General features: G+C 38.6%; 1 protein-coding gene across 1 annotated transcript in view; it reads left to right on the top strand.

Annotated features, from left to right (window-relative positions):
- Positions 1-26980, top strand: part of HUWE1 (HECT, UBA and WWE domain containing E3 ubiquitin protein ligase 1) — a 133406-nt gene that overhangs the window by 15018 nt on the left and 91408 nt on the right. Inside the window, exons 5-9 of the mRNA XM_081115440.1 lie at positions 9004-9167; positions 14973-15041; positions 20748-20846; positions 21691-21897; positions 23248-23400. Coding sequence (XP_080971566.1) covers positions 14997-15041; positions 20748-20846; positions 21691-21897; positions 23248-23400 — 504 coding nt within the window. The 5' untranslated portion in view covers positions 9004-9167; positions 14973-14996. The remainder of the gene's footprint in view (positions 1-9003; positions 9168-14972; positions 15042-20747; positions 20847-21690; positions 21898-23247; positions 23401-26980) is intronic.

Genomic DNA, 26980 nt, shown 5'->3' on the forward strand with positions numbered 1-26980 from the left:
TTTGTTCATTTTAATATAACACTTGTTTGAAAACACTTTCTTGACTTTATCTATCATCAGCAGTATCCAACAATTTAAGAATTTGCCATATTTGATTTATATGTGTATTTAACTTTTCTGAAGCATATGAAGAATGACACTTCATCCTTAAATCCTTCAGCATGCATGTGTTAAATAGCACATCCTTGCTTTGATTAGCATTTTTATAATTACTGGTTGAGAGTTCTTTGTATATTAAAAGTACTAACTCTTTATCCTCTTGCAAATATTTTCTGCTTATTGTTTGAGATTTTTATGTAGTCAAATCTGCCCCCTTTTTTCTTTCGTTTGTGGTTTCTAGATTGTGTCTTACTAGGAATTTCTTTGCCAAGATTACAAGAATATTTTCCTACATTGTTTTCTAATGCTTTTATAGTTTAGTTTTTATGTTTGAGTCATGGTGTGAAGTAGGTATGTGCTTTTTGTTGTTAATCCTCACACAAGGATATTTTTCCCATTGATTTTCAGAGAGAGTGGAGGGGAAAGGAGGGAGAAACATTGATGTGAGAGAGACACATTGATTGGTTGACTCCCATACGTGCCCCGACTGGACTGGTATCAAATCTGCAGCCCAGGTCTGTACTCTTGACTAGGATTCAAACACGCAACCCTTTAGTGCATGGGTTGACACACTAACCTCTGAGCAACACACCCAAAAGCACATACCTGGGTGGCAGGTTTATTTTCATCCAAATGGTTACCCAAAAGCTCCTGTTTTTCATCTTGGGAAAACTTATTTGATCTTTCAAAATGCGCTCAGCTTGAAAGTGAATTATTTGGAAAAGTGTAATTTATGGAGAAGGGCAAAGGTGGGGGGATAGAGGACATCTTAATAATGTCAACAATTTTAAAAAGTTGGATTTATGCCAAGTAGAAAACTGGCTTAGTTGCCATTTTTCTCTTTAATTTTGAGAACAATTCAGATTAGTTGTGTTTAATACTTAACATTTATCTTGAACTGAAGGCAAAGCATTATAGACAGTGTTTCAAGGGATCTTAGTAATTACATTCCCATCTGATGTATGTTTGAGGCCCAGACTGTCTTAAGGTCACAAAGTCCGTTGGTGGCAGTGAACTAGACTACCTTTGCATACTGTTCTTTCATTTTCAGCTAACACCTTTCATGTTAAAGATAACAAGTATTTTATTTTATTTATCTTTTTAATATTTGATTTTTTGCATAGAGGAAGGGGGAGGGATAGAGAGTTAGAAACATCGATGAGTGAGAAACATCGATGAGCGAGAAACATCGATCAGCTGCCTCCTGCACACCCCCTGCTGGGGATGTGCCCACAACCAAGGTACATGCCCTTGACCGGAATTGAACCCAGGACCCTTTGGTTCGCATGCCGACGCTTTATCCACTGAGCCAAACCAGTCAGGGCAAAGATACAAGTATTTTAAAGCAGCCAATTGTTTACATGGTTTGGTTTCTTTAAAGAACATTGGGAATGATTATGTACCAGGCTGTGTGTGGTACTGTTAAATTTACTCAAACAGTAGCAGTTAATGTCTGTATGTTAGGACATGGTCTTTTTCTAAATGCTTTGTTTTAAAAAAAAATCAGTGAACTAATTTGATCCTTAAAACAAACCTGTGAGGTTAGAATTATTTTCATCATACTGAAAGGAGCTTGCTATCATGTTGATAATTGCTATAAATAACTTGTTCTTCTAAACCAGTGGTCGCCAACTGGTGGTCCGCGGACCTTTGGTGGTCCGTGAGGTCCGAAAGGTTGGTGACCGCTGTTCTAAACCATATAAAAGAATCTTTGTCTCTGTTCCGTCCAAATTCATTTGAACCAGCTCAAAATAATTGAGATACACTTAAAAGCTCTGATTGTTAAGTGGTATGGCCCAACCAAACATTATTTCGTAGACTATAAAACTTGTGAATGAGTCCCGGAGCATCATTATAGTTTAGTTTTTCGGCTCATGTCAGTACTTAAGGCTAACAGTCTTCTAGAGCAAGCATGTCAAACTCACGGTCGGCAGGCTGCATGCTTCAAGTTTGATATGCTTGGTCTAGAGATTAATATGTACTTTGCTCTCCTTCATATGCAGATAACATGTAGAAGGATGAAAAGACCAGCTCTTTTTTGCTTTTGAGTGTGTTTGAGAGAGAGAAGTGGGGTGGGGGAGGAAGAGGGATGGAGAAAGAGAGAGACACCCAGCATAAGATTGCTGACCTTAGATTAATCTGGAGCTAAAAGAAATGTAACAAATAATGATATGGCTCACTCTTCGCCAGGCACAATCCTATGGACAGGTTATTGTTTATTTTACAGAGGTTTACTGACTCAAGAGTGGTATGGTAACTACGTAAGATCATATAGCTAGTAAATAGAATTTAAGCCCAGTTATGTCTGACTCCCAGGCCTCTCCATTATGCTGTCGTCCTCTACTTCATTTTGACTTTGTTCCATAGTATTCCTCACTCTCTGTCTTTAAATTTAACATAATAATCAACGTGTATGGTAACAAATAAAAATAACATTACTGGGGTACTTCCTTCTCCTATATAGGTATATCTTTTGTCAGAATATTTTAAGCCATGAAGACATAGCTTTTATTTAGAAATATGCTTAATCTGGCTTTTATATAGAAGGTTTTTCCCTTTTCTACCTTCAGCGTACTTGACTAGAGGGTTTTTTGGGGTTTTTAAAATCCACACCCAAGGATATTTTTTCTCCATTGATTTTGAAGAAAATGGAAGGGAGGGAGGAGGAGGGGGAGAGAGACACATTCATGTGAGAGAGACACATCAATTGGTTGCCTCCTATACATGCCCCCAACTGGGTCTGGGAATTGAACCTGTAACCCTTGGGTTCAAGGGCTGATGCTATAACCACTGAGCACCAGCCAGGGCAGGACTAGAGGATTTTTTTAAATCCAGGTATACAGAATTCTCCCTTACACAGAGGAGATTTAATCTTTAGAGATGTTGCATATTTCTTTGAAAACTCAGGGATATGACAGAACTGGAGCTGAATAATGCAAAAGGGTTGGAATTCTTTTCTTTGGTTTCCTGTACTATATTTGGCAGCCTATCATGTGGTTTTAGAGGAAATACCATATACCTGTGTTTCATAAGTGAAAGCAAAAACATTGTACGGGCCTGCCTGGCATGGCTCAGTGGTTGAGCATTGACCTATGAACCAGGAGGTCACAGTTTGTTTCCTGGTCAGGGCACATGCCCAAGATGTGGGCTTGATCCCCAGTGTGGGGCGTGCAGGAGGCAGCCAATGAATGATTCTCTCTCATCATTGATGTTTCTATCTCTCTCCCTCTCCTTTCCTCTCTGAAATTAATAATATATATATATTTTTAAAAACATTGTATGGCTAAACAGACAGTGTCTTGGAGATCAAGTTATGGATCTCTTTAAGAAGCCAGTGAAAGCTATCAACTATCTTCCCAGAAAAATAACAACACATGCAAAGTTTTTTCATAAAATTTTAGGAGTTTTGTATTGATCCCTCAACATAGGACAAGAAGAAATCTAAAGATTTCTCCATGTCATTAAGGATGTCCAAACACTGTGTTTTTTTGTTCTTGTATTTTCTAGTATTTTAGAATAAAGCACTATGACCAAAGATAAAAGCTGGGCCAATTGTTTCACTTTTACTAAAGGTATTTTCTGCTTTATGCACCTTTAATCTCTAAAAATCTATTTTTTTTAAAAAAAAGCAAGAGGATTATGATTGGTGTTACATAAGGATTTATTTAATGTACTGTTGAACTTGTGATTATTTTTCAGCTTTGCTTTGGACACTAGGAAGTTGTGATTGTGCATTTTTGTGTACTAGAGTTTCATTGTTTTTATATTACCATTACTCCTAATCTTCCTTTTTTTCTGATTTTGCATTTCTGTACACCGGGCTAATTCATAGCACCCATTACAATACCCTGTGTATAGTATGTTCATTTATGTAGTATTTGTTGAGTGGAGAGATACAGATTGAATGAATTGTATAAATAGGCTTTTCTCAGTTGAAAATTTCACCAAAAGAGTTTAATGTGACTTGGATTTTTTTAGCTTCATTAAACATTTATTGGATAGTCATTCATTCATTTATTAATATAACAACAGTTTCTGTGCTGGTGACAGAAACACAAAGATAGTACACACAGTTCCATTCATGCAGAACTCTAGTGAAGAGATAGACATGTAAATAAACAGAAGTATGTTGGTTTAGGGTATATACGCAGGGTACATTGGGGAAACAAAGGAGAGGGTGGTCAGTTTTACTTCGGGGGGAGATATCTAAAATAGCTTCATAGAGGAGGTGACACTTAAGCTGAGTTCTAGGGGATATGCAGAGAACAGCAGCCATTTCAGCAGAGAGCAATAGCAATTTGATTCATTGTATCAAAAGTCTTGAGTGTTGGGGGGAACTGTAAAAAGCTTGACATGATTAAGCATGTGGAATATTATGTGATGTCATGGCCCTGGTAAGAGGGAAACAGGTACTAAGTCCTAGCTGTCTTGCATGCTGGGTTAGGTAAGGTAGATAGATGATGTATATAGATGTTGAGTTTATGGGGCTATTGCTCTACCAGCAATGTGGAGGGTGGAATGGAGGGATTTGGCAGGATAAAGTCTTAATTTAAAATATTTTTAATTTATGAGCTTTTCAAACATACACAAAAGTTAGAAAATAGTATAATAAAACCCTGTGTACCTGTTGCCCAGCTTCAGCAGTTATCAACGCATGGCTTTTGTTTTATTTAGACCTTACTCCCTCTCTCATTACTTTAAAACAAATTCCTAAGTGAGTAACAAATTGGCAAAGCATAATTAATATCTAACAAGGTGCCTCTCAAGTCTGGCTGTGCACCTAAATCACCTATACAGCTTAAAAATCACCACATATCTGATGAGTCAGATATTTGTATGGCCAGACATTATTAGTTTTCAAAATATGTCTTGGGTGATTTTGCACAGCCAGGGTTGAGAACTCAAGATTTAATTTTTAAGTAGTTTGACTTCTGGTGGATGTATTTTCCTGAACTCAATGAATGCTGCCTGTGGCCCTTCTGTGTGAAGTTCACCTATTAGATAGCAGAGGCTTTTTTATGTGGTTAAGTTCTTGACATTTGAATAAAGAGCATTTAAAGACTGATGTTTTAATTTTCTGTTACAGAGGGTAAGACTGAAAAGTACTTGCAGCAACTTTGAAATTGGATGTGATGAAATAGGGAATAAGTACTTACTGTTATAATAGGTCTTTTGCACCAAATCCAGTCACAATTTAGGAGTGGGATGGGAGACACAGACCATTCTTAAAGGGTAGACTAGGATTATTCCAGAGTATCAATTTAAAATGTATAGACCGGGACTCTTTCTCTCCTCTTTAATTTGCATAACTTTGCTGTTTTTATTTTTTGTTTGGGAATGCTAAGAAGGGCTCCTTGGCATTCTGCCATTTCCTCTCTGCTGGCAAAACTGATCTACAACTTTGGTGAGCCCTAGTTTGTTGCCCAATTCTTTTGATGCCAGTTTCTCTCTCTAAGTAATTGGAAGTAGTGACCAGAAGGATAACTTCTGGATCTGCAGTTTCCCAAGACAGTAGTATGGAGGATGTGTTCTCAGACACCATTCCTACCTCCAAAGTCATGACTGTTGAGGTATCAGATTCTCCTTTGGTGCCCTTGCCATATTTTCTTTGAGTATATGGAAGTACTGAAATACACCAAGAGCAAGCATATACACTTATCTGAGGTATAGTGTTTTCAGATTTTGAAAGATATACTATGTCAAGGTATTTTTGCAGATAATTTCCAGATTTGTTTTGAGTAAAGGCTATTCAGTTGCTTTATTATTACTTTGTGTTTATTTTCCTTAACATCAGCAAACATTGAACAATTACTATGGACTGCTATTTTTTTCTGCATGACGTTTCTTTAATGAAATTTATTGGGGGGGTAACATTGGTTAACATAATTTTCAGTGTACAGCATAATTCAACATCTGTGTACTCTGTTAGTTGCTTTGTTATACATCTTGTTATCCGTGTCCAATAAAATCTAGGTCAGCAAATCCTTTGGGTCAGGTTTTATGCAGTCAAGGATAAGGATATTGGTATCTGTAGGGAGGGGTGGTGGGGTGCATATAGACATTTTATATGCTGTAGAGTTGTGGAGCAAACTTTGGTTAGAATCCGGGTTCTGCCACTTACTGGGTACGTGGCTACTCGGCCTCAGTAAACCAAACACTAGACTGGATGGAAGGGCCCGACAGTCAGTTGGTGCCCCCTTTAACAAACCAGTTAACGTGATGTCTGTGTCTCTGTAATCAAATAGTGAATAGCAGGCTGGGTTTCAAGATTCAGCTTGCTGCTTCCTGGCATGATGGCTAGTTGGACAGTTCTCACCTGCATTTACTTTCAGAGACAGCAGAAAGGCAAAGGGAGTCACTCACTGCAAGGCAAAAATCAAGTGTTTTGCTCTGTGGCATATTGGAATTGTGTTTTAAGCTTTTTTTGTTGTTAAAAGCGCCATAATGCTTTTCTATGATTTCAGTGGGAATTTTAGGCTTACTTTGATTTATCCACATCACTTAACCTACCAATAATAAACCAAATCAATAAATATTGAGTGCTAAACTCGAGGATTAAATATCAAGACATTGGAAGGAAGCTCCAAGAGCAGGCATCAGCCTATACAAGGCATTTGTTTGGGTGATATTGTTCTTAATCTGATGCATGCCCTGTGGATCAAGGGTTAGTGTTTTCTACCTTAAGAATTGTACCAAAAAATTCTCATTATAAATGGATGCCTGATTATAGAAACTTTGGAAGGAATTGAAAAGCATGAAGTAAAAAAAAAAATAAAACTATGTTATTCTGCCACCTACAGGCAACCACTAATAATTCTTCCCTTTCTAGGTGGTTTTTTGTTTGTTCCCCACCCTGTGGCAGACATTTTCTCATTAATAGTCAGGAAAGTGATAGGTACAGGATACAACTTAAACATATAGGAAGGGCACTCAGTCAAGTTTTAGTAGGTTAGGAAGAGAATTGTCTTAATTCTGGGTAGTATTTGTGCTATTTAAAACCCACATAAGTGTTCATTATGTTAAGGTGAAATAGTGAGGCACTAAATGGTCCCCTATACTCAGCTTTCTTAGGGATTTTCTTTCCATTATATTCTCTTCCTACCTTCCTCTACTTTTCAGTGACCCCATATTCTCTGCTTGCATTCACAGCCAACTTTTCACAAGAGTTTTCTGCACATGCCTTGTATATTGCCTCACTTCCCATTGATTCCTTAACTCACTCCAGTCTGTTTTCCTTTCCCACCTCCCCACTGAAACTATTGTTTCTCAAGTTATCTCTATTTCCAATTTTAGTGGATTTTTTTCTGGACATATCTCATTTTGACATTTGACACAACTGATCAGTCCTGCCATCTTTTGTCTTCTGTGATACTGTGAATTAGTTTTGCTTCTACCTCACTGGCCTCTCCTTTGCTAAGTACTTCTCCTTCCCCTTTCCTTTAAATGTTAGTTCAAATAAGAACCCAGTTCTGGGCCTCTTCTTTTCTGTAAGCTATCATTTCCAGACCTATGTCTTCAAGTATTGTTTATATGCGGACAATCACAGATTTTTTTTCCTCAGGGCATACTTCCTTTCCTGAACTCCATTCTATAGATATATGTGTAACTATCATTTGTAAGATGCTGTGCTAGATGCTAAGAGCTTAACAGTGTAGAAAATCAAACCAGTTACATTAATTGATACTTGCTATGAGAGAAACAAGCAGAAAAATAACAAATTAGACCAGCTTTAGGTACTACATTGCTATGGGAAGCCACTTTTTAGTTCTTATTTTAAAGTCAGTTCCTCAAATGGAACTGGCTGTGGGAAGAAGGGGAGTGTGGGGCAGAAGCATTCAAGTGGGAATAGCACTTGCAAAGCTTTAGAGGCCAGAAGGAACATAAGAGTGTTCCAGAAACTAAACAGAAAGACTAATGTGGTTGTGAAGAGGAGATTGGAGAGAGTTTCGGGAGAAAAATCATGCCAGGGCCCAGTGGGATATGGTTAGAGTTTGGATATGATTTTAGGGAAACTGTTGAAAGGTTTTAAGTGAGGAGGTAATATGAGCTGATTTATGTTTTAAGAAGATTACTTGTGCTGCTCTCTAGAGAAGGATTGGATGTAAGTGTGGAAATGGGGAGATCAGCTATCCCTATTTCACAGTTGAGGAAACAGAAGTACACAGAGGCTGATTTGTCCATGTTCATACAGTAAGTGATATAGCAATGATTCTAACCAGGGTTTCCTGATTCTGAGTCTGTACTCTGATCTCACGTTTCTCAAACATTAATATATGAATCACCTGAAGATCTTATTAAAATACAGATTGATTCCTCAAGTTTGAGATTATACTTTTTTTTATACATTTTTATTTTTATTTTTTCTGGTCTGACTTTCATTAATAATGTAACAGAAAATACAGGGACAATAAAAATAGGTGAAATAGCCCGGCCAGTGTGACTCAGTGGTTGAGTGACAACCCGTGAACCAGGAGGTCATTGGTTCATTTTCCAGTCAGGGCACATGCCCAGGTTGCGGGCTCAATCCCCAGTAGGGGGCATGCAGGAGGCAGCTGATCGATGATTCTATCTCTCGCCCTCTCCCTTCCTCTCTCTGAAATCAATAAAATGATAAAAGCTGTATTTATATATATGTGAAATATTACAATGATTTATAGGACAAACAATGCAGATTTTTTAATAAATAAATTTTAAGGAAAAAATCAAAGAGATGCCTGTGGATTACAAGATTTTAACAGACACATCAAGTAGTTGCAATGGATGGAACTCATTAAGATTCTAATTTGAACAAAAACTATGCAAAATAATTTATAAGACAAATATAAACACTAGATATTTAATTACACTAAGGAATTATTTTTTATCTGATAATAGTAATGTGGCTATCTGGGTTTTATATTTCAGGAGAACAATTCTATAATTCATCATCTGTACAGTCAGACCTCGGTTCTTGAACATCTCCCATCTCGAACAATTCGATTCTCAACAGAATTGTTAACAAAACTTCAGTTCTCGACCAGACAACCCTTTCATTCTGATACCTGTATGATCAGTCACGTGTCTCTCAGGTGACAAAGGAGAGAATGCATGAGTATGAGTCAGTTTACTGCTAAACCTTGCATTGTTAACATCTCAGGAAATTGTGCTATGATTATTTTCATGTTTTTTTGTCTGCTTTTGTTGCTGCTGCTTATATACATACAGTAAGTCATCATGGTCCTCAGAATGTTGCAAAGTGAAAAGGAAAGTTGAGAATGATAAGAGTTTAGACATGTTCTGTATATAAGAAAAATTAGAATTGTGTGGGGGTCTGGAACAGATTAATTCCATTTACATTATTTTTAATGGGGAGGAGATGTTTTAGTTTTCAAACAAATCACTTCTTGAACTGTCTTGAATTAAGTGCCACTATTATATTGTATTGTATGTTCACCACCCCAAGTCAAGTCTCCTTCCATCACCATTTATTCCCCTTTACCTTCTCCTGCATCCTTCACCCCCCTTTTCCTCTCTGGTAATCACCATACTGTTTGTATATGAGGTTTGGGGAATTTTTTGCTTAATCTCTTCACCTTTTTCACTCAGCTCCCCTACTCCATGTTCATTTCACAGCTGTCAGTCTGTTCTCTGTATCTAGGAGTCTATTTTTGTTGTTGTTAGTTTATTTGGTTCATTAGATTCAACATATAAGTGAAATCATATAGTATTTGTCTTTCTTTGACTGGTTTATTTCACTTAGCATAATATTCTTCAAGTCCATTCATGCTGTTGCAAATGATTAGATTTCCTTCTGTTTTTACTGCCAAATAGTATTCCATTGTGTAAATGTACCACAGCTTTTTTATCCATTCATCAACTAATGAGCACTTGGGCTCTTTCCAGATCTTGGTTATTATAAATAATGCTGCAGTGAACATAGGGTACATACATTCTTTTGAATTAGTGTTTCAGGTCCCTTTGGATATATTCCCAGAAGTGGTATCGCAGGGTCATAAGGCAGTTCCATTTTAATTTTTTAAGGTAATTCCATACTGCTTTCCAGAGTGGCTGCACCAATCTGCATTCCCACCAACAGTGTATGAGGATTCTCTTTTCTCCACCGTCCTCGCCAGCACTTGTTGTTTGGTGATTTCTTGATGATGATAGCCATTCTGACAGTGTGAGGTGATATCGCATTGTGGTTTTAGTTTGCATCTCTCTGATGATTCGTGATATTCAGCATCTTTTCATGTCTATTGACCATCTGTATGTACTCTTTGGAGAAGTGTCTATTCATGTCCTTTGCCCATGTTTTAATTGACTTTTTGCTTTTTCAGTATTGCGTTGTATGTGTTCTTTACAAATGTTGGATATTAACCCCTTATCAGATGTATCATTGGCGAATATGTTCTCCCATTGACTGAATTGTCTTCATTTCATTGATGCTTTCTGTTGCTGTGCAAAATTTTTTTAGCTTGATATAATCCCATTTGTTTATTTTTTCTTTTGTTTCCCTTGCCTGAGGAGATATCAGAAAAATTGCTATGAGAAATGTCTAAGATTTTGCTGCCTATGTTTTCTTCTAGGATTTTTATGGTTTTGAGTCTGACATTTAAAACTTTAATCCATTTTTAGTTTATTCTTGTATATGGTGTAAAGAGGTGTTCTAGTTTCCGTTTGTTACATATATCTACCCAATTCTCCCAACACCCATTTATTGAATAAACTTATGTTTACCCCATTGTGTTCTTGCCTCCTTTGTCAAATATTAATTGACCATAAAAGTGTGAGTTTATTTTTGGGCTCTCTATTCCATTCCATTGATGTATATGTCTTTTTATGCCAGTACCATGATATTTTGATTACTATGGCCTTGTAGTAGAGATTGATATCAGTGATTCTTCCACCTTGGTTCTTCTTTCTCAAGATTGCTGAGGCTATTTGGGGTCTTTTGTGGTTCCATATTAATTTTTGGAATATTTGTTCTAGTTCTGTGAAAAACGCCATTGATATCTTGATAGGAATTGAATCTATAGATTGCTTTGGGTAGGATGGACATTTTAATTTTTAATCTTCCTGTCCATGAACATGGTATATGCTTTCACTTAACTGTATCTTGTTCAGTTTCTTTATTCACTGTCTTATAATTTTCCGAGTACAGATCTTTTACATCCTTGGTTAAATTTATTCCTAGATATTTTATTTTTTTGGTACAATTGTAAATGGGATTGTTTTCTTAGTTTCCCTTTCAAATGGTTTGTTATTGATGTATATAAATGCAACTGATTTTGGAATATTTATTTTGTATCCTACTACTTTGCTGAATTAATTTACCATTTCTAGTAGTTTTGATGAAATTATGCATTTTTAATAACTCCCAGGTGGTGTCAGTACTGCTGATCCTTTGACCATGCTTTGAATAATAAGACTAGTCTACCATTAAACTCAACTGCTATTGAGCCAGATTTGCAGGTGTCTTCTGCCTTTAAGCTGGCACAGTATTGAAAGTCATTGTAAATTTGATCAGTTGGAGGTGATTACTACAGAGTGAGTTACCCTTTAAAGAGCAGCTTTCCTCAGTCTAATTCTACACATTTGACATAAAACCTGTAAAACCAATATTGAAACCTCAAAGGTAAAAAGTTTGGGGGAATAAGGAAGAGAAAAAAGAAGTAATTAAATGGAAGTCATGGTAATAGCAGTTCTCTATCTGTAAATGGGGACAAAAATTGGCTTGAGTGCTGAGGATTGCATGAAAGGCTATTATGAAATCCTTGTGCAGCATGTCTCAAAGTGTATTCTTTGGGGTACTTAAATTGGTGGAATGTCAGTAGATGTCACTTGAAAAAAATGGTCTTTGCCCTGACAGATTTCTTTTACCAAAGATTTCTTGGAGTCATTAGTAATGTCAGTCAGTCATATGACTGTTTTAAAGGATGAGAAATTTCTTTTGTAACATTTCCCAAATTACTGGAACCTTGTCTTCCTTAGTGGAGCAAGTTGCTCTAAAATGCTTTGGGAAACACCAGCCTAAGTATTGTCTAGCTTGTAATGGGCACTCAAAAATATTCTCCCTTCTCACTGTGAAACCAGCTTAAATATAGAGTAACTAGGAAAATATAAAAACCCTTGAATTTTCTTAACCAATGTCTAGTGAACAGTGGTAGTGTTCCTTTTTAATCTATAGATTTTTCTTGCAACAAAGTTAGAGAAATCAGCTTAACATTGCACTTGTTATGGGGATGTGTGTATTTGTTCATTTGTTTTGGCTTGGTTTTTGAATTGGGTGGTTATCTGAATCTGTTTATGAAAGGTTTGGAACCCAAGCACCATGGAAACTGAAAAGGCCAAATGCACTTGTTCTTCCAGAACCTCAACAGTTAGCGTGGAACCTATGCTTGACCAGTCAGATGCTCACACTTGGACTTTGCATCTAGAGTCACTGATGCTTAAAATAAATAACCTGAGACCATTTAGAAATACTTCTGGCACTAGCAGTACCTTCCAGACATCCAGGGTCTGACATTGCCCGCTAAGCTGTGTCTGTCGGAGGTTTTTTGCTGTAGTTCCAGGCTGTGTTGCTTCCTTGGTTCCTCCTCTTTTCTGAATGTGGATTGCTAAGTCTTCCTGTTGGTTCTGTAAACTATCAGTTGTCCTTCTAGTAAATCACTTTTTAAGCCAGAGTCTATTGTTTTCAATCCATACCCTTTACAAGTACAGAATCCGAAGTCAAAGCAGTCTTAGACACTTATGTTAAGATTTATAGGTGATCTCATCTACATTTTTGATAAGTCATCTAGTTTTACATTTAGGCTCATGATCCTTTTATTACTTTGCTTTTTTATTGTTATGTAATCATGTGCAATATATTTCAGGTATACAACATAATGATTCAATATAACTAGAAGTTTGTACTTTTTGACCACCTTCACCCATTTCAGCCACCCCCACTTTTGGCAATGACTAATCTGTTTTCTGTTTCTGTGAGTTCCAGGGTTTTTGTTATTTTTTTTTTTTGAGATTCCCTATAGAAGTGAGATCATGCAGTATTTATCTTTTCCTCTGACTTATTTTCCTTAGCATAAATGCCCATATGTGTTATTGCAGATGGCAAGATTTCCTTATATTTTATGGTTGAATAGTATTCCATTGTGTGTGTGTGCGTGCATGCGCACGCACCACATTTTCTATGTGTTGGCTATTGCAAATACTGTTATAATAAATATGGGGGTACATATACCTTTTCAAGTTAGTGTTTTCATTTGTTTTGGATAAATACCCAGAAGTGGAATTGCTGGGGTCATATTTTTTAATTTTTTGAGGAACCTCCATACTGTTTTGTAGTACTGCAACAGTGTACATTCCCACCAACAGTGAGACAGGGTTTTCTTTTCTTCACATCCTCACCACATGATCCATTTTGAATTGATTTATATAAAATATGAAACTTTGGTTAAAGGGTTGGTATTTTTGCCTATAGATATCTACTTGCTCTGGCACCATTTGTTAATGAAACTACCTTTGATTGAGTTGCTTTTTCCTTTGGGCATATTTGATAATCTTTTGTCATTTGCAAATAGGGACAGTTTTATTTCTTCCTTTCTGATCTATATACCTGTTATTTTCTTATCTTACCCTATTGCAGTGGCTAGAACTTCCAACATGTGTTAATAAAAGTGGTGAGAATCGATGGGCATTCTTACCTTGTTCCTAACGTTAGAGGGAAAGCGTTCAGTGATTTGTGTTGTATGGTGTATGCAGCAGATGCAGCCAGTAGCTTCCCAACAAATGATTGCTCTAAGTAATGGGTATGAGAAAAACAAAGCCTGAGAATCTATATATATAAAAGCCTAAGCGACCGTCACAACCAAAACAACCAGACGGATGACTGAACAGGCTGTGTGGGGCAGCCAGGCTGGCAGGGTGGTTAGTGAGGCTCGACCAAAAGACTGAGCAGCAGGCTGCATGGAGTACCAGGCCAGCGGGGTGGGAGGGGCAGTGAGGGGCGACCAGGCTGGTGGTGGGGGGGGGGGAGTTAGGGGTGACCAGGCTGGCAGAGGGGGGCAGTTGGGCGTAATCAGGCAGGCGGGCAGGTGAGCAGTTAGGAGCCAGTGGTCCCAGATTGTGATAGGGATGTCGAGGGGTCCCCGATTGGAGAGGGTGAGGCTGGGCTGAAGGGACACCCCCCATGCACGAATTTCGTGCGCCGGGCCTCTAGTAATTGTATAAAAAGCTCATTTATAATTGTTGCCAGAATCCTGTTGGTCTCATTGTAGATATTTGGAAGTTATGGGCAGCAGGCATTTTGTCCATTCTGTATTAGATGCTGAGGTAGTTTTTTTTTTAAAGTAATCTGAGTTCACATGCCTTAAATGTGAACCATAGAGGAAAAACATCTTTTTTTCTTCTGGAATGGTATCTACGGAAACATTAAACATACTCTGGATTTTCTCCAACTCTTACTGAATGCCCATTGGTTGAATGAATGCCAGTTACACAGGCAAATACACGCTATTTCTACTGCACTGATTATGCTGGACTAAATCTAGGCCAAAAGTTGCCTAGAATTTATACTTGGCTTTGTCATCTTTATATTATGACGGTCTTCTTGGGGGGCGGGGCAGGGGGAGACATTGACCTCCAGTGGCAGCTATGTAGCAAATACATTATTGGCAGCAGTATCTTTGTTGTGTAAAGAGCTTGCAATTAACCTCTCCAGTTTTATCTGGAGAGATTCTTTACCCCTTCCTACCTCATAGCTGTGTCTCTGAATTGGCATGGCATTATAACTCCAGAATTTTTACTTTAAGCATTTTGCATGCTCTTCACTATATTGTCAATGTCTAAGCATGAATAGTTCAAGATTGCAGTTTTAATTCTTACTTACTTTTCAGGTTATAAAATAGAAAATCGAAAACATGAAAGTAGACAGGACTAAACTGAAAAAGACACCTACTGAGGCTGTAAGTATCCAAAAGTTTGCTCTATTTTTTCATTTCAGTAAACTTGCTTACAATCTGTTCACCAAATATGTTATTACTTGTATATACAAAGTGCAGTAAAAAAAGTAACTTGTCTTGAAGCAGTCAGATTTTTGAACTTTTTTTATTAAAAAAGCGAGAAAGCTAATGACCAGTGGAAAGTGAGCCCTGAGCAGTTTGTAGCTGTATATACCTGAAGTAGGCTTTCTGGCTGTTGTTTCTATGCATTGAAAGGCTCTATGGTATAAAGTGGTAATATCTTTCTGATTAGATTTCTTGAGAAGCCAATGTTTTAGCTCTCTGTATTACTTTTTCTTAATAATAGAGTTCACCTTAACCTTTGTATAGGTTGGCCATGTCAATTGATCCTATGTCAGTAGTAGAAATCCCAGCTTCAGTATTCTATCAGCTGGCCTAAACTGTGTTTGAGGTTAAAGTATGACACTCTTGTAGACCCCATGTGCTACAGGGAGCACAAGCTTTGGAATTAGACGTGGGTTTGAGTCTTACCAGATTTTTGTGACTGAGAGTTTATTAACTTGCCATGGTTTCCACATCTATAAAACAGGACTGATAATTCCTCCCTCCTTGATTTGAGGCAGTTGCTTAGTAAAGTATCTGGTGCATAATCAATGAGTTCATTTTCTAAATACAGGCCTCTTGCTTTTTTTAAAGACTATCTACCTAGCAAGTATTACTTATAGATGTCACTGTTAACATTTTGCTATACTCCCAGTCTCTAAAAGATTATTGCATGGGTAGTTCTCCTGCCTTTTCACTTAGCATTATACTAATGAATGTGGGAGGTGTTATCTTCCCATACCCTCACCAGCATTATAGCTTATCTTTAAAATTTTGGTTACGAGGTGGCAAAGAAATATTTTACTCTGATCATTTGAATGCTTTAATATATATTCCTCAATTTTATTATCCTTATGTTATACATATTAGATATATTCATTTTCATAACTGTTCCCAATACTTTCATTTTGTTTTTGATATGTTTTGGCACGGAAAATTTTTGACAATTATGTACGCAAAATATTTTTTTGGAAACTGAAGAACAGAAAAAAAAGGTTGCCTTAAGAAACTATACAAATATTGGAAATGTAAAGTACTGTATCAAAAGGCACATGGCAGGTTCAGGAAAAATATTTGTAACCCAATGTACTTAGTATGTTTTGTAGCTAAATCAGTAGGAGGGATAAATATCCCAATGACAAAATATGCATAGGCCATTTCAGAAAAGAGCAGTCAGTAGAATTGCAGAATAATTAAACTTTGTAGAGAAATGCAAGTTAATTTTTTTAACCTAATTGATTTTTAGGATTTGTTCTTTGAGTCACACCTATGTACAAATTCCTGGTTCAGAACATTTGATAGCTACTAGCAAATTACTTAGGATAAACTCCTCAAAGTGGAATTTTTAGATTATTAATTATGTGTGTTTTTATGGCTTAAAAATGCCTATTTTTTTCAAGTAGCATACCCAGTTTTCCCTTGCTGTGGTCAATACTAGGTGTTATTTTTAAGGACATTTATGTTTTCAATTTTTTTCCCCCATTTCAACGCTTTTAACTATTTCACCACTCCCCACCTGTGGCAGCCACCAGTCTGTTCTCTCTATCTATGAGCATGGTTTTCTTGTTTGCCTTTTATTTTTAAAATTCCATATATAAGTGATATCATACAGTATTTGACTTATTTCACTTAGCATAATGCTCTCAGGGTCCACCTATGTTGTCACAAATGGCAAGAATTCATTGTGGCTGAGTAGTATTCCACACACCACATCTTTTTTATCCTCTTGTCCATTGATGGATACTTAGGTTGTTTCCATATCCTATCTATTTACACTAATAAAAGAGAAAGATGCAAATTGACCGTACCTTCACAATGCCCACCAGCCAATCAGGAGTGAGTATGCAAATTAACCTCATCACCTCCATGGAGACTCACAGCAGGGAGGAGGCAGCTCCCAGCATGGTGGGGCCTGCTTGACCAACACCACAGCAACCCAGTAGCAGGCAAGCCTGGCCCACAGGCAGCTCCCAGCATGGCAGGCCATCGCTGCTGCGACCTGGGGAGCAGGCAAGCCCAGCCCTCAGGCGGCTCCAGCATGGCCTGCTTGCCCATTGCCACAGCGACCTAGGAGCAGGCAAGCACGGCCAGTAGGCAGCTTCCAGCATGGCCTGCTTAGCTATGCCACGGTGACCCGGTAGCAGGGAAGCGCGGCCCTCAGGCAGCTCCCAGCACAGCCTGCTTGGCTGTTGCCCTGGTGACCAGGGAGCAGGCAAGCCCCACTGGCAGGAAGCTCCCAGCACGGCCTGCTTGGCAGTCGCTGCAGTGTGGAGCAGGCAGGCCCCACAGAGAGCAGAGAACCATGGGGAGAGGGCCTAAGCCATCAGTAGGACATCCCCTGAGGGCTCCCGGATTGGAGAGGGTGCAAGTCAGACTGAGGGACATACACACACACACACACACACACACACACACACACACACACCATGCACGAATTTCGTGCACCGGGCCTCTAATCTCTATATATAAAAGCCTAAGCAACTGGCTGGCTGGCCAACTGGCTGGTAGCTATGACGTGCAATGACCACCAGGGGGCAGACGCTCAACGCACAGGCATGGAAACATGGAACATACTGATGAATCTCAGAGGGGAGGGGAGAGGGGGAGGGCGGGAAGAGATCAACCAAAGATCTTATATGCATACTAGAAGCCCGGGGGAAGGATTTGTGCACCAGTGGGGTCCCTCGGCCTGGCCTGCAGGGATCAGGCTGAAACTGGTTTTCTGACATCCCCTGAGGGGTCCTGGATTGCGAGAGGGCCAGATTGTGGTTGGCCAGGCCTCTACTTGTAAATAATGCTGCAGTGAGCATAGGGGTCGATAATATCCTTTCAAATTAGTGTTTTCATTTTCATCGGATAAAAATATCCAGAAGTGGAATTGCTGGATCCTATGGTAGTTCTCTTTTTAATTGTTTGAGAAACCTCCATACTATTTTCCATAGTAACTGCCCAAGAAAGACATGTATTGATCTCTTTGTGTATCAGCAACTGTGCAAAGGATTTTTCCCCATGATTTGATCTCTTTATAGGAGCAAATCAATATAAATCATGGTAATTGGTATGTAACTATTAAACTGGCAAGTGATTTCTCTTATATTATCTATACTAATAAAGAGTTAATATGCTAATGGTTGGGACACCCTAACGGGTAATGACCAGACCATTAGCATATTAGCTGGGGCGTTGCTCCAGAGATGGGATGGAAGCGGAGAGGGGCCCAGAGGAGGCGGGACCATCCCATGCTGGGGAGGGCAGGGGTGTGAGCTCATAGCGCCCCCCTCACCAGTCCTTCACCACCCACTGCTCACACTCTTGAGTACCCCACGGCACACCTGCCAGGGGAAGGAGCACAGCGCAGCAGGCAGGAGGCTTCCACGTTCTCCTTGGTGCCATGACAGGGCAGAAGCAGGGAGGCGCCCAGAGAAGGCGGGACCCGAGGCAACTTGAGGGACTGAGAGTGGGGCTTGAAGCGGCCAGAGAAGGCCAGAGGGTTTGGGAGCTGGGCCAGGCACGCTGGAGCTCTGTGTGGACAAGTTCGGGTGTCAAGGCAGGGCTGCAGGTGGGTGGGCGGTGCTATGCGATTTTGCACGCTGGGCTCCTAGTCATGAATAAAGAAATACACACTCAAATTGCATTTATGTAGCAGGGACAATATCCTAAAGATAAATTTCTGTCCCTGGTGTATTCTATAAACTGCAGGGTCCAAAGGGACCTTGCCACTCCTGATAAAACAATAACATGCTGGCATGTTAAATTGATGCCACGATGTTACCTGTTTTTTGTGAGCAGAAACACAAGCAACTTAGATGCCTTGGACATATGTGTTTCAGAGGGTGCCCTTTGAAGTTTGAGAGCCTCAGGAAAGTTTCCAGGGGTCCAGAGGTTTGGGAAGTATTGAGATTTTCCTTCTAAAGTGAGAGACAGGTTGCAGCACCTGCACCACACACCATAAACTTTCTTTATGGCATAAAGAAAGAGGAACAGTGTATGGGGTGCCTCTTCAGAATTTGCAGCAGACCCCTAGAGTTTGAGCCATGCCATCCTCTGCCAACAAATATCTTAGCATTCAGAAAAGCAGCTTCTGGCTTGCTACAGAACCTTGATAAAGAATGAATGCCTGATTATGTTATAGATAATAATGATTACAGGACCCAAATGTTCATCATGCACTGGGAGTTATCTAACTCACAGAATCATAAAATTGGATCTGCTTAGCTACTTTCCATTAGAAATTGAAGTGATATATTTGATACTAGGCACAAGTGAATTGCATGAGCAGATGGTTCAGACTCCCATGTTTTTCTGTTTCTAATGCTTCACCACCTCTTCCTCATCCTATATGACTTCTAGAAGAGGAAGAAAAAGTGCATGCCTGTTTTATGGAAGGATTTTATGCCAAGGACTTACATACATTTACCACAAAAATTTGAGGTAGCCTCTTTAATAATGTTCACTTTAGAGGGAGGAAAGTTTGGGGACTTAGCTTAAAGAAAACCATATACCTTTATGCCCTTATTGTTCCCTGTTCTGTTTTGGGTGCTGAAAATACTCCTAGTTCAAATCTCACAATAACACTGCTGGATAAATAGGTTGTGTTCATTTTGCAAAAGAGGATACTGAAATTCAGAGAGGTAGCTTACCAACTGCCTAATTCCAAAGCCCATGCTCTTTGTAATATTATTCTGTCTCACAATATTTAAACTCCTATTATGTGAGATAAGTGCTTTATGTATGTGGCAAAAATTTGAGCTTCACATTTTTGAGATAGTTATTAGATCCGTTTTCCTGGTAAGAAAGCTGTGGCTTATAGGTTGTATTTGCTCATGATCAAACAGCTTAGTAAACATCAAGGTAAAAACTGAACCCAGATTTGTTTGGTTCCAAATCTAGGCCTATCCTAGGATACTGTACTGCTTTACCAAGTTAAAGAGCAAGTATAGTCACTTCCAGCTGCCATCCATTAATAGAAGGCTTCTCTGTCCCAGTCCCTATCCCCTGCTTCACTTTCAGAAACGTTGCTATAAACTTTCAGTCCACACCTTGTTACCTGACAAACAGGCTCTTCATCAATAAAAGAGAACAGAAATGTATGGAAATGGGACCCTCAGTAAGAATAGAGTCCTGGTTTTACAAAGTTCAGAAGCTCTTTGCTTTCCTACAGTTGGAGGGTTTTAAGTTGCAGAAAAATATAGCTAATGCTCATCTTAACCTTTTACTGTGAATATACTAGGGCTTTTCAGTGTTCCTCTGATTCAACATTTCCTTTTCAGGGATTCTGGTTGTCTTTCACTCCATGGTACAGATGCCTTCATTTTGTTTTTATTGATGTTTAGCTTCTTTGTATTATTCTGTTGTCGGTATCCATCCAAGCAGTTTGTCTATATCTGCAAGTTTATCTGGGTTTTAAAAATGCACACAGATGCGTTGTTTCATTATAAGATTTCCATTTTAATCCCAAGGGATCATCTGGCAAATTTCTGCTTAAGTAGTTATTCTATCAAAAGTTAAATTTCTAAGTGTATTACTTAAAGATTTGTTTTTCCATTTTTCTTCTTTGTGTCTCCCTCATAATCTAAAACACCCTTTGTGAATACTTGTTTTTCTCAGCCTGCAGATTGCAGAGCCTTAATAGACAAACTCAAGGTTTGTAATGATGAGCAACTCCTCTTGGAACTGCAGCAGATCAAAACATGGAACATTGGAAAGGTATGTGAACCCATGCTTCCAAAAGACAGGGCTCCCTGGACTAGTACATCATTTTGTATGCTCTTATATGGAAAGAGAAACCATAATGAGGTAGCTTCATTTAGCAATCACTTAATAAGCATCTAGTGCAGGGGTGGGCAAACTTTTTGACTCGAGGGCCACAATGGGTTCTTAAACTGGACCAGAGGGCCGGAACAAAAGCATGGATGGAGTGTTTGTGTGAACTAATATAAATTCAAAGTAAACATCATTACATAAAAGGGTACGGTCTTTTTTTTTTTTTTTTTTTTTTTAGTTTTATTCATTTCAAACGGGCCGGATCCGGCCTGTGGGCCGTAGTTTGCCCACGGCTGATCTAGTGTATGTCTAGCATAGCTGTAGATTAGTAACTTTTAACCTGTGAATGGTTGCCAAGGAAATTTTGAAAGAAATATGAGAGGAAAGTTTTGCTAGCTGAGGAAGAGGAACATTTAAGATTTTTACGTTTGGTTTAAAAGAATCTTCTTTGATAACTAAAAATGAACACGTCAGGCAAAATGGGTTCTGGAAGGGAAGAGTCACTGTGTTTGTAGACCTCAGAATGTAGCCAGAATTCTCCCTCAGAAGACTTAGCGCAAAGGGTTTTGTGGCATCTAATGGTGTCTGTGGGTGAGCAAGCAATAACAATTCATGTCCATGTGGTTCAAAGCACAATCTTTCTTTGGGTTTCTGTATTGATGAGGGATTGAAGAGAAGCAAAGATGGGAAGTGAATTTGTCTAGGTGTCACACTCAGCAATTCATTGTAACAAAGTACCCACACAAACACCTTACTTATTCTTTTCTTCCTCTTTCTCTTTCTCCAGTGTGAGTTATATCACTGGGTGGACCTGTTGGACCGCTTTGATGGAATTCTGGCAGATGCTGGGCAGACGGTGGAGAATATGTCATGGATGCTCGTATGTGATAGGCCGGAAAAAGAACAACTGAAAATGCTTCTCTTGGCTGTGTTGAACTTCACAGCCTTGCTCATTGAGTACAGCTTTTCCCGGCATCTGTACAGTTCCATAGAGGTAGGAGAGGCTCAGACCTCTGTGCTCTGTTCTTAACTGGAATTGTTCATGTCTGGAAATAAGGAAATTACTATTTCTCTCTGAGGGATTACTTGTTTCCTTTTCATTATGGAACTTGGGGATTTTCCATGTCAAAAACAATGGTAGGATGTTTCTTGAATATAGATACCCTTCACAGGATTGATGGGAAAATTCTTCAAGAAATTAATGAAAATGTAATACATGTATTGAAGTATTCTTCGGAATTTTCAGGAATTGATCTTTGTCTCACATATTAGAGCAGCCTCAAATTACTTTTAAACTATTAGAAATATTTTTATTTCCTTGACACTTTACTGTACTTACTGCTTTTCTAAGTTTCTGTGCTGCTTTTCAGTCTTCTCTCCTTTTTCCACAAAATGTGTATTAATATCATGCTAAGTATTCTTATAAAGTAAAGTGGGCACAGGAACCGGTGAGCTTTTGAATGGGTCAAAAATCACGATGAGAAGTAACTCTTTTCCTTTAGCCTAACTTTAGACTTTTCTATCACTGTTGGTTAAGTACCCTGTTGTGGTGTGTTAATTTTCCTAAGTCTTACATAAAGAAACAGAATCAGAACAAACAAGCAGAAAGAAAATAGCTTAGGGAAAGTGGAACAACTGGACTAAGGACCTAGCACCCAAAGTTTTAAGTGGGGAATGTATAAACTGTCTGTTGGAGATGAAATGGTTTAGCTGCTAAAGAAAGTCCATGGCCTTGGGGATAATCAGCAACTGAAAATACCTGAGTTCATTTCCAATTGAATTGCATACTGATTTTAATGTTGACCAAATGCTTCAATATATTGGTGTTTCGATTGTATTAAAGAACCAAAATAGAGACTCTTGTGTAACTGTTATATACACTGTTCCATGACAATCATGTGCCCCCAGGTGTTGCTATCTTCAGCTCCTATATGAAGGACCCTGTGTTTTAATTCCGGTTTTATTTGTCATAAAGGATCGGGAGCATAACATTATCTTTCATTTGTAATACTTTTGGTTTAGTTGGAAATGGTGTTCTTGAGTTCCACTATGTATTAAAATACCATTTTGTTTCTTTTGTAATCTGTTTTTTCCTGTGAGGTCACCTGTGCAGTTTTGAACTGCTGTTCAATTTTTTAACTATTATTGGATTTTCTGAGTTGCCACCAGATTGTAAGTTTCTTGGGGACAAGGTTACATGTAAGGCCCAAATACTTACACGTTTTTTTGGTGTTCTTAAACTTCTTGATAGTTTTGTAAATGTTGACAAATCTGTATTGGCATTTAAGTTTTCAATGTGTAGTGTGCTTGATAGCATGAACCTGCCCTCTTTTGTCCCTTATAGCATTTGACAACTTTACTGGCTTCCTCTGATATGCAAGTGGTGCTGGCAGTCCTTAACCTTCTGTATGTATTTAGCAAAAGATCAAATTACATCACCCGCCTTGGATCTGACAAGAGAACCCCACTGCTAACCCGGCTGCAACATTTGGCAGAGGTGAGTCATGGGTGAAGAGTTGGAAGGGCACAAAAATTGGATCATGTAGTACCTTTTCACAGGTGTTTCTTGTAGTTGCAAAATGGATAGGAGTCCCTAAGTTAACTTTACTGACCTAATTGAGTAGAACTATTGGTGCCTACTTAGCTAGGTTCCAAAAACCCTAAGAAGTATTCCCATCTAATGGATTAAGGAATTTGATGAATCTCTGTTCACAAAACAGAATCTCTTTGTTCAAAAATGACAACTTGTCTTCTGGAAAGAAAGTTCAGAATCAGATTCTACATGGGGAGGAGGTATGGTGCAAAAAAGATCTGAATTTGTGTCCTGGCCCTGCTCATTAGCTCTGATATCATTTTCATCTTTCAGTTTAGTGTATCTACCATAAAGTAGTTTCAGAGTAAAAAAGTTTAAGGTACTTAATGCTATTCTCAGTTAATTAGTTGGTTTGTGATAGTAGAAATTGTAATTATAGGCAAAAGCTCTACTAAAAGGTCAACTCAACCAAACTATTGTCCAGTGTTCCTAGAGGTAAATTGATAATACAAACTTAGATTTGAGGTATACATTGCTAGAGAACTTCCTTAGAAGAAAATTAATAAGGTTGATTTTTAGAAGTTTTTTCAAATAATAACTCAAGTTTCAGGCTGTTTTATATGCATGGTTACTTAAAAAAAATTTTATGATTACAAATATAACATATTATGAAAATTCTAGGACGTATAGGAAAATATAAAGAAAATGGCAGCCCTACCTGGTTTGGCTCAGTGGATAGAGTGTCAGCCTACGGATTGAAGGGTCCCAGGTTCGATTCCAGTCAAGGGCACATGCCCTGGTTGTAGGCTCGATCCCCTGTGGGGGTTGTGCCGGAGGCAGCCAATCAATGATTCTCTCTCATCATTGATGTTGCTATCTCTCTCTCCCTCCCCTTCCTCTCTGAAATCAATAAAAATATTTTTAAAAAAGAAAAGAAAATTGCAACCACCTGTAATTCATCCAGATGAAGCCTCCCTTAAGATTTGAGCATATTTTCCTCTTGCATTTATCAATATGTACATACTAGAGGCCTGTTGCACGAAGAAATTCATGCAATAGACCTTCCTTTCCCCTGGCTGCTGGCACCAGTTTGCCTCCGGCCCAGGCCTTCGCTCTGGCTGAGTTCCGGCTGGAGCCAGCCCTGGAAACATGAGGCCTCGCTCCACCGCTTGGAGCCTATGTATGCAAATTAACCACCATCTTTGTTGGTGGTTAATTTGCATATCATGCTGATTAGCCAATGGGAGACGTAGTGAAGGTACAGTCAATTACCATGTTTGTCTATTAGATTAGATAAGTATGCAACTGTTTTCTTGACATATTGTATTTATCTATTGCTATTAAAAAAATGGAAGACAGTTCAATATTGGATCCCCAGGTAACAGTTAAAAGGAACAAGAAGCCATATCTACCAGAATTCATAATGGAAAAACTAAATAAAGCATTTCCATTGATTCAGAGGTCACACAAAAATGTCAGCTATTAACTTTTGCCACTTAAATTTGTAGCAGAGGTCCTAACCAATACAATAAGAGGAAAGAAAGAAATGAAGGTTACATATAAAAATGAAAATTCATTATTATTTGTAGGTGATGGGATTGAGACTCTTGGATTTCTGGGGGGACAATATAAAATTATTAGGACTAATGAAAGTACAGTGAGGTAACCAAGTAAACAATTAATATATAGAAACAAATAGCTCCTCCATACATCAGTAATAACCAAGTAGAAAGTGATTAGAAAAAGACCCCATTCACTGTATTGATAAGCATAGTGGCTTTAAAATATCCATATTGGATAAAACTAAATTTAAGAAAAAATAATGTGGAAGGTTATATATATTGTGATCTGGTGAAGAAGGAATTCTTAAAAATCCCAAAGCATAGCCTGGGCTATTTTAGTTCAGTAGTTAGAATGTCAGCCTGCGGACCGAAAAGTCTCGGGTTCAATTCCCATTCAAGAGCATGTTCCTCTGTTGCAGGCTCGATCCCCAGCGCCGGTCAGGGTGCATGTGGAAGCAACCAATCAATGTGTCTCTCTCACATCGATGTTTCTCTCTCAAAAAATACATGGAAAAAATCCTCAGGTGAGGATTTTTTAAAAATCCCAAAGTATAAACCATATGGTAAAAATTTGAATTTTATAATATAAAATTAAGACTTCCTTTTCAATGAAAGATGTCATAACTCAGTGCTACTCCTTTTTAAAAAATATTATTTTAAAATATATTTTATTGATTTTTCACAGAGAGGAAGGGAGATAGACAGAGAGTTAGAAACATCAATGAGAGAGAAACATCGATCAGCTGCCTCCTGCACATTTCCCACTGGGGATGTGCCCGCAACCCAGGTACATGCCCTTGACCGGAATCGAACCTGGGACCTTTCAGTCCGCAGGCCGACGCTCTATCCACTGAGCCAAACCGGTTTCGGCTTTAAAAAATATTTTTATTGATTTCAGAGAGGAAGGGAGAGGGAGACAGAAACATCAATTATGTGAGAGAATTATCGATCTGCTGTCTCCTGCACACCCCCTACTGTGGATTGAGCCCACAACCTGAGCATGTGCCCTGACCAGGAATAGAACTGGTGACCTCTTGGTTCCTGGGTGGACACTCAACCACTGAGCCATACCAGCTGGGCTTCAGTGCTACTCTTAAAATGCTTACACTAGAATATAAATCAGCACACTGCTTCCTTCATGAAGAAAAATATCAATTGATCAATTATGTGGTTGAATAACATTCTGGTGCAAACTCATTTTGTCATGGAACAGGAATATTCAAATAAATGGTGAAATAGCAAGTGGTCTGTGGACAACATTACTCTGTACTGCCGAAGATAGTTAACAGACTGGTGATAGAGAGATTTTTAGCAATGTTTTAAGAGTTTCAAGGGTCTGTTAATGTAGAATATCCAAAAGTGCCTCCAAATCAACAAGGATAAATAGACAACAGATATAGACAGACAATTCATAGACCAGGGAACTCAGCACGAATAGATGGTCAAACTCATTAGTAATTAGAGAAATACAAATGAAACCGTACACTTTATAAAGCTATATCAGATGAAGTAGGGAGAGGGAGAAAGAAACATCAATGTGAGAGACACATTGAATATGCCCTGACCAAGGCCGGGGAGCGAACCCGCAACCTATGTACATGCCCTTGACCAGAAATCAAACCTATGACCCTTAAGTCCCCAAGCTGATGTTCTAACCACCTAGCTACACTGGTCAGAGCTCTGCAGCAATTTTAATGCATGCTCCCAGATGAACTATGCCACGCCCCAGCTGTGTGCATTTATTTACTCATGCTGACTGGTGAATGCATACATTTACTAGACCTATTCAGTATAAATTTAAAATTATAGTAATACTTAAACTATTCTGTGAAAAACTAAGTCGCTTCATGTAGCTGTAAGTAGTGTTCTTTCAATGGCTACATAATATTCCACCATTTGGATGTTCCATAATTCAGTTATTTCCCAACTAATGCATATTCATTTTTCCTGTTATGAGCAATGATGTTACATTAAGCAGTCTT

The sequence above is a fragment of the Myotis nattereri genome (assembly GCF_964212035.1).
Source record: "Myotis nattereri genome assembly, chromosome: X".
Classification (NCBI taxonomy): Eukaryota; Metazoa; Chordata; class Mammalia; order Chiroptera; family Vespertilionidae; genus Myotis; species Myotis nattereri.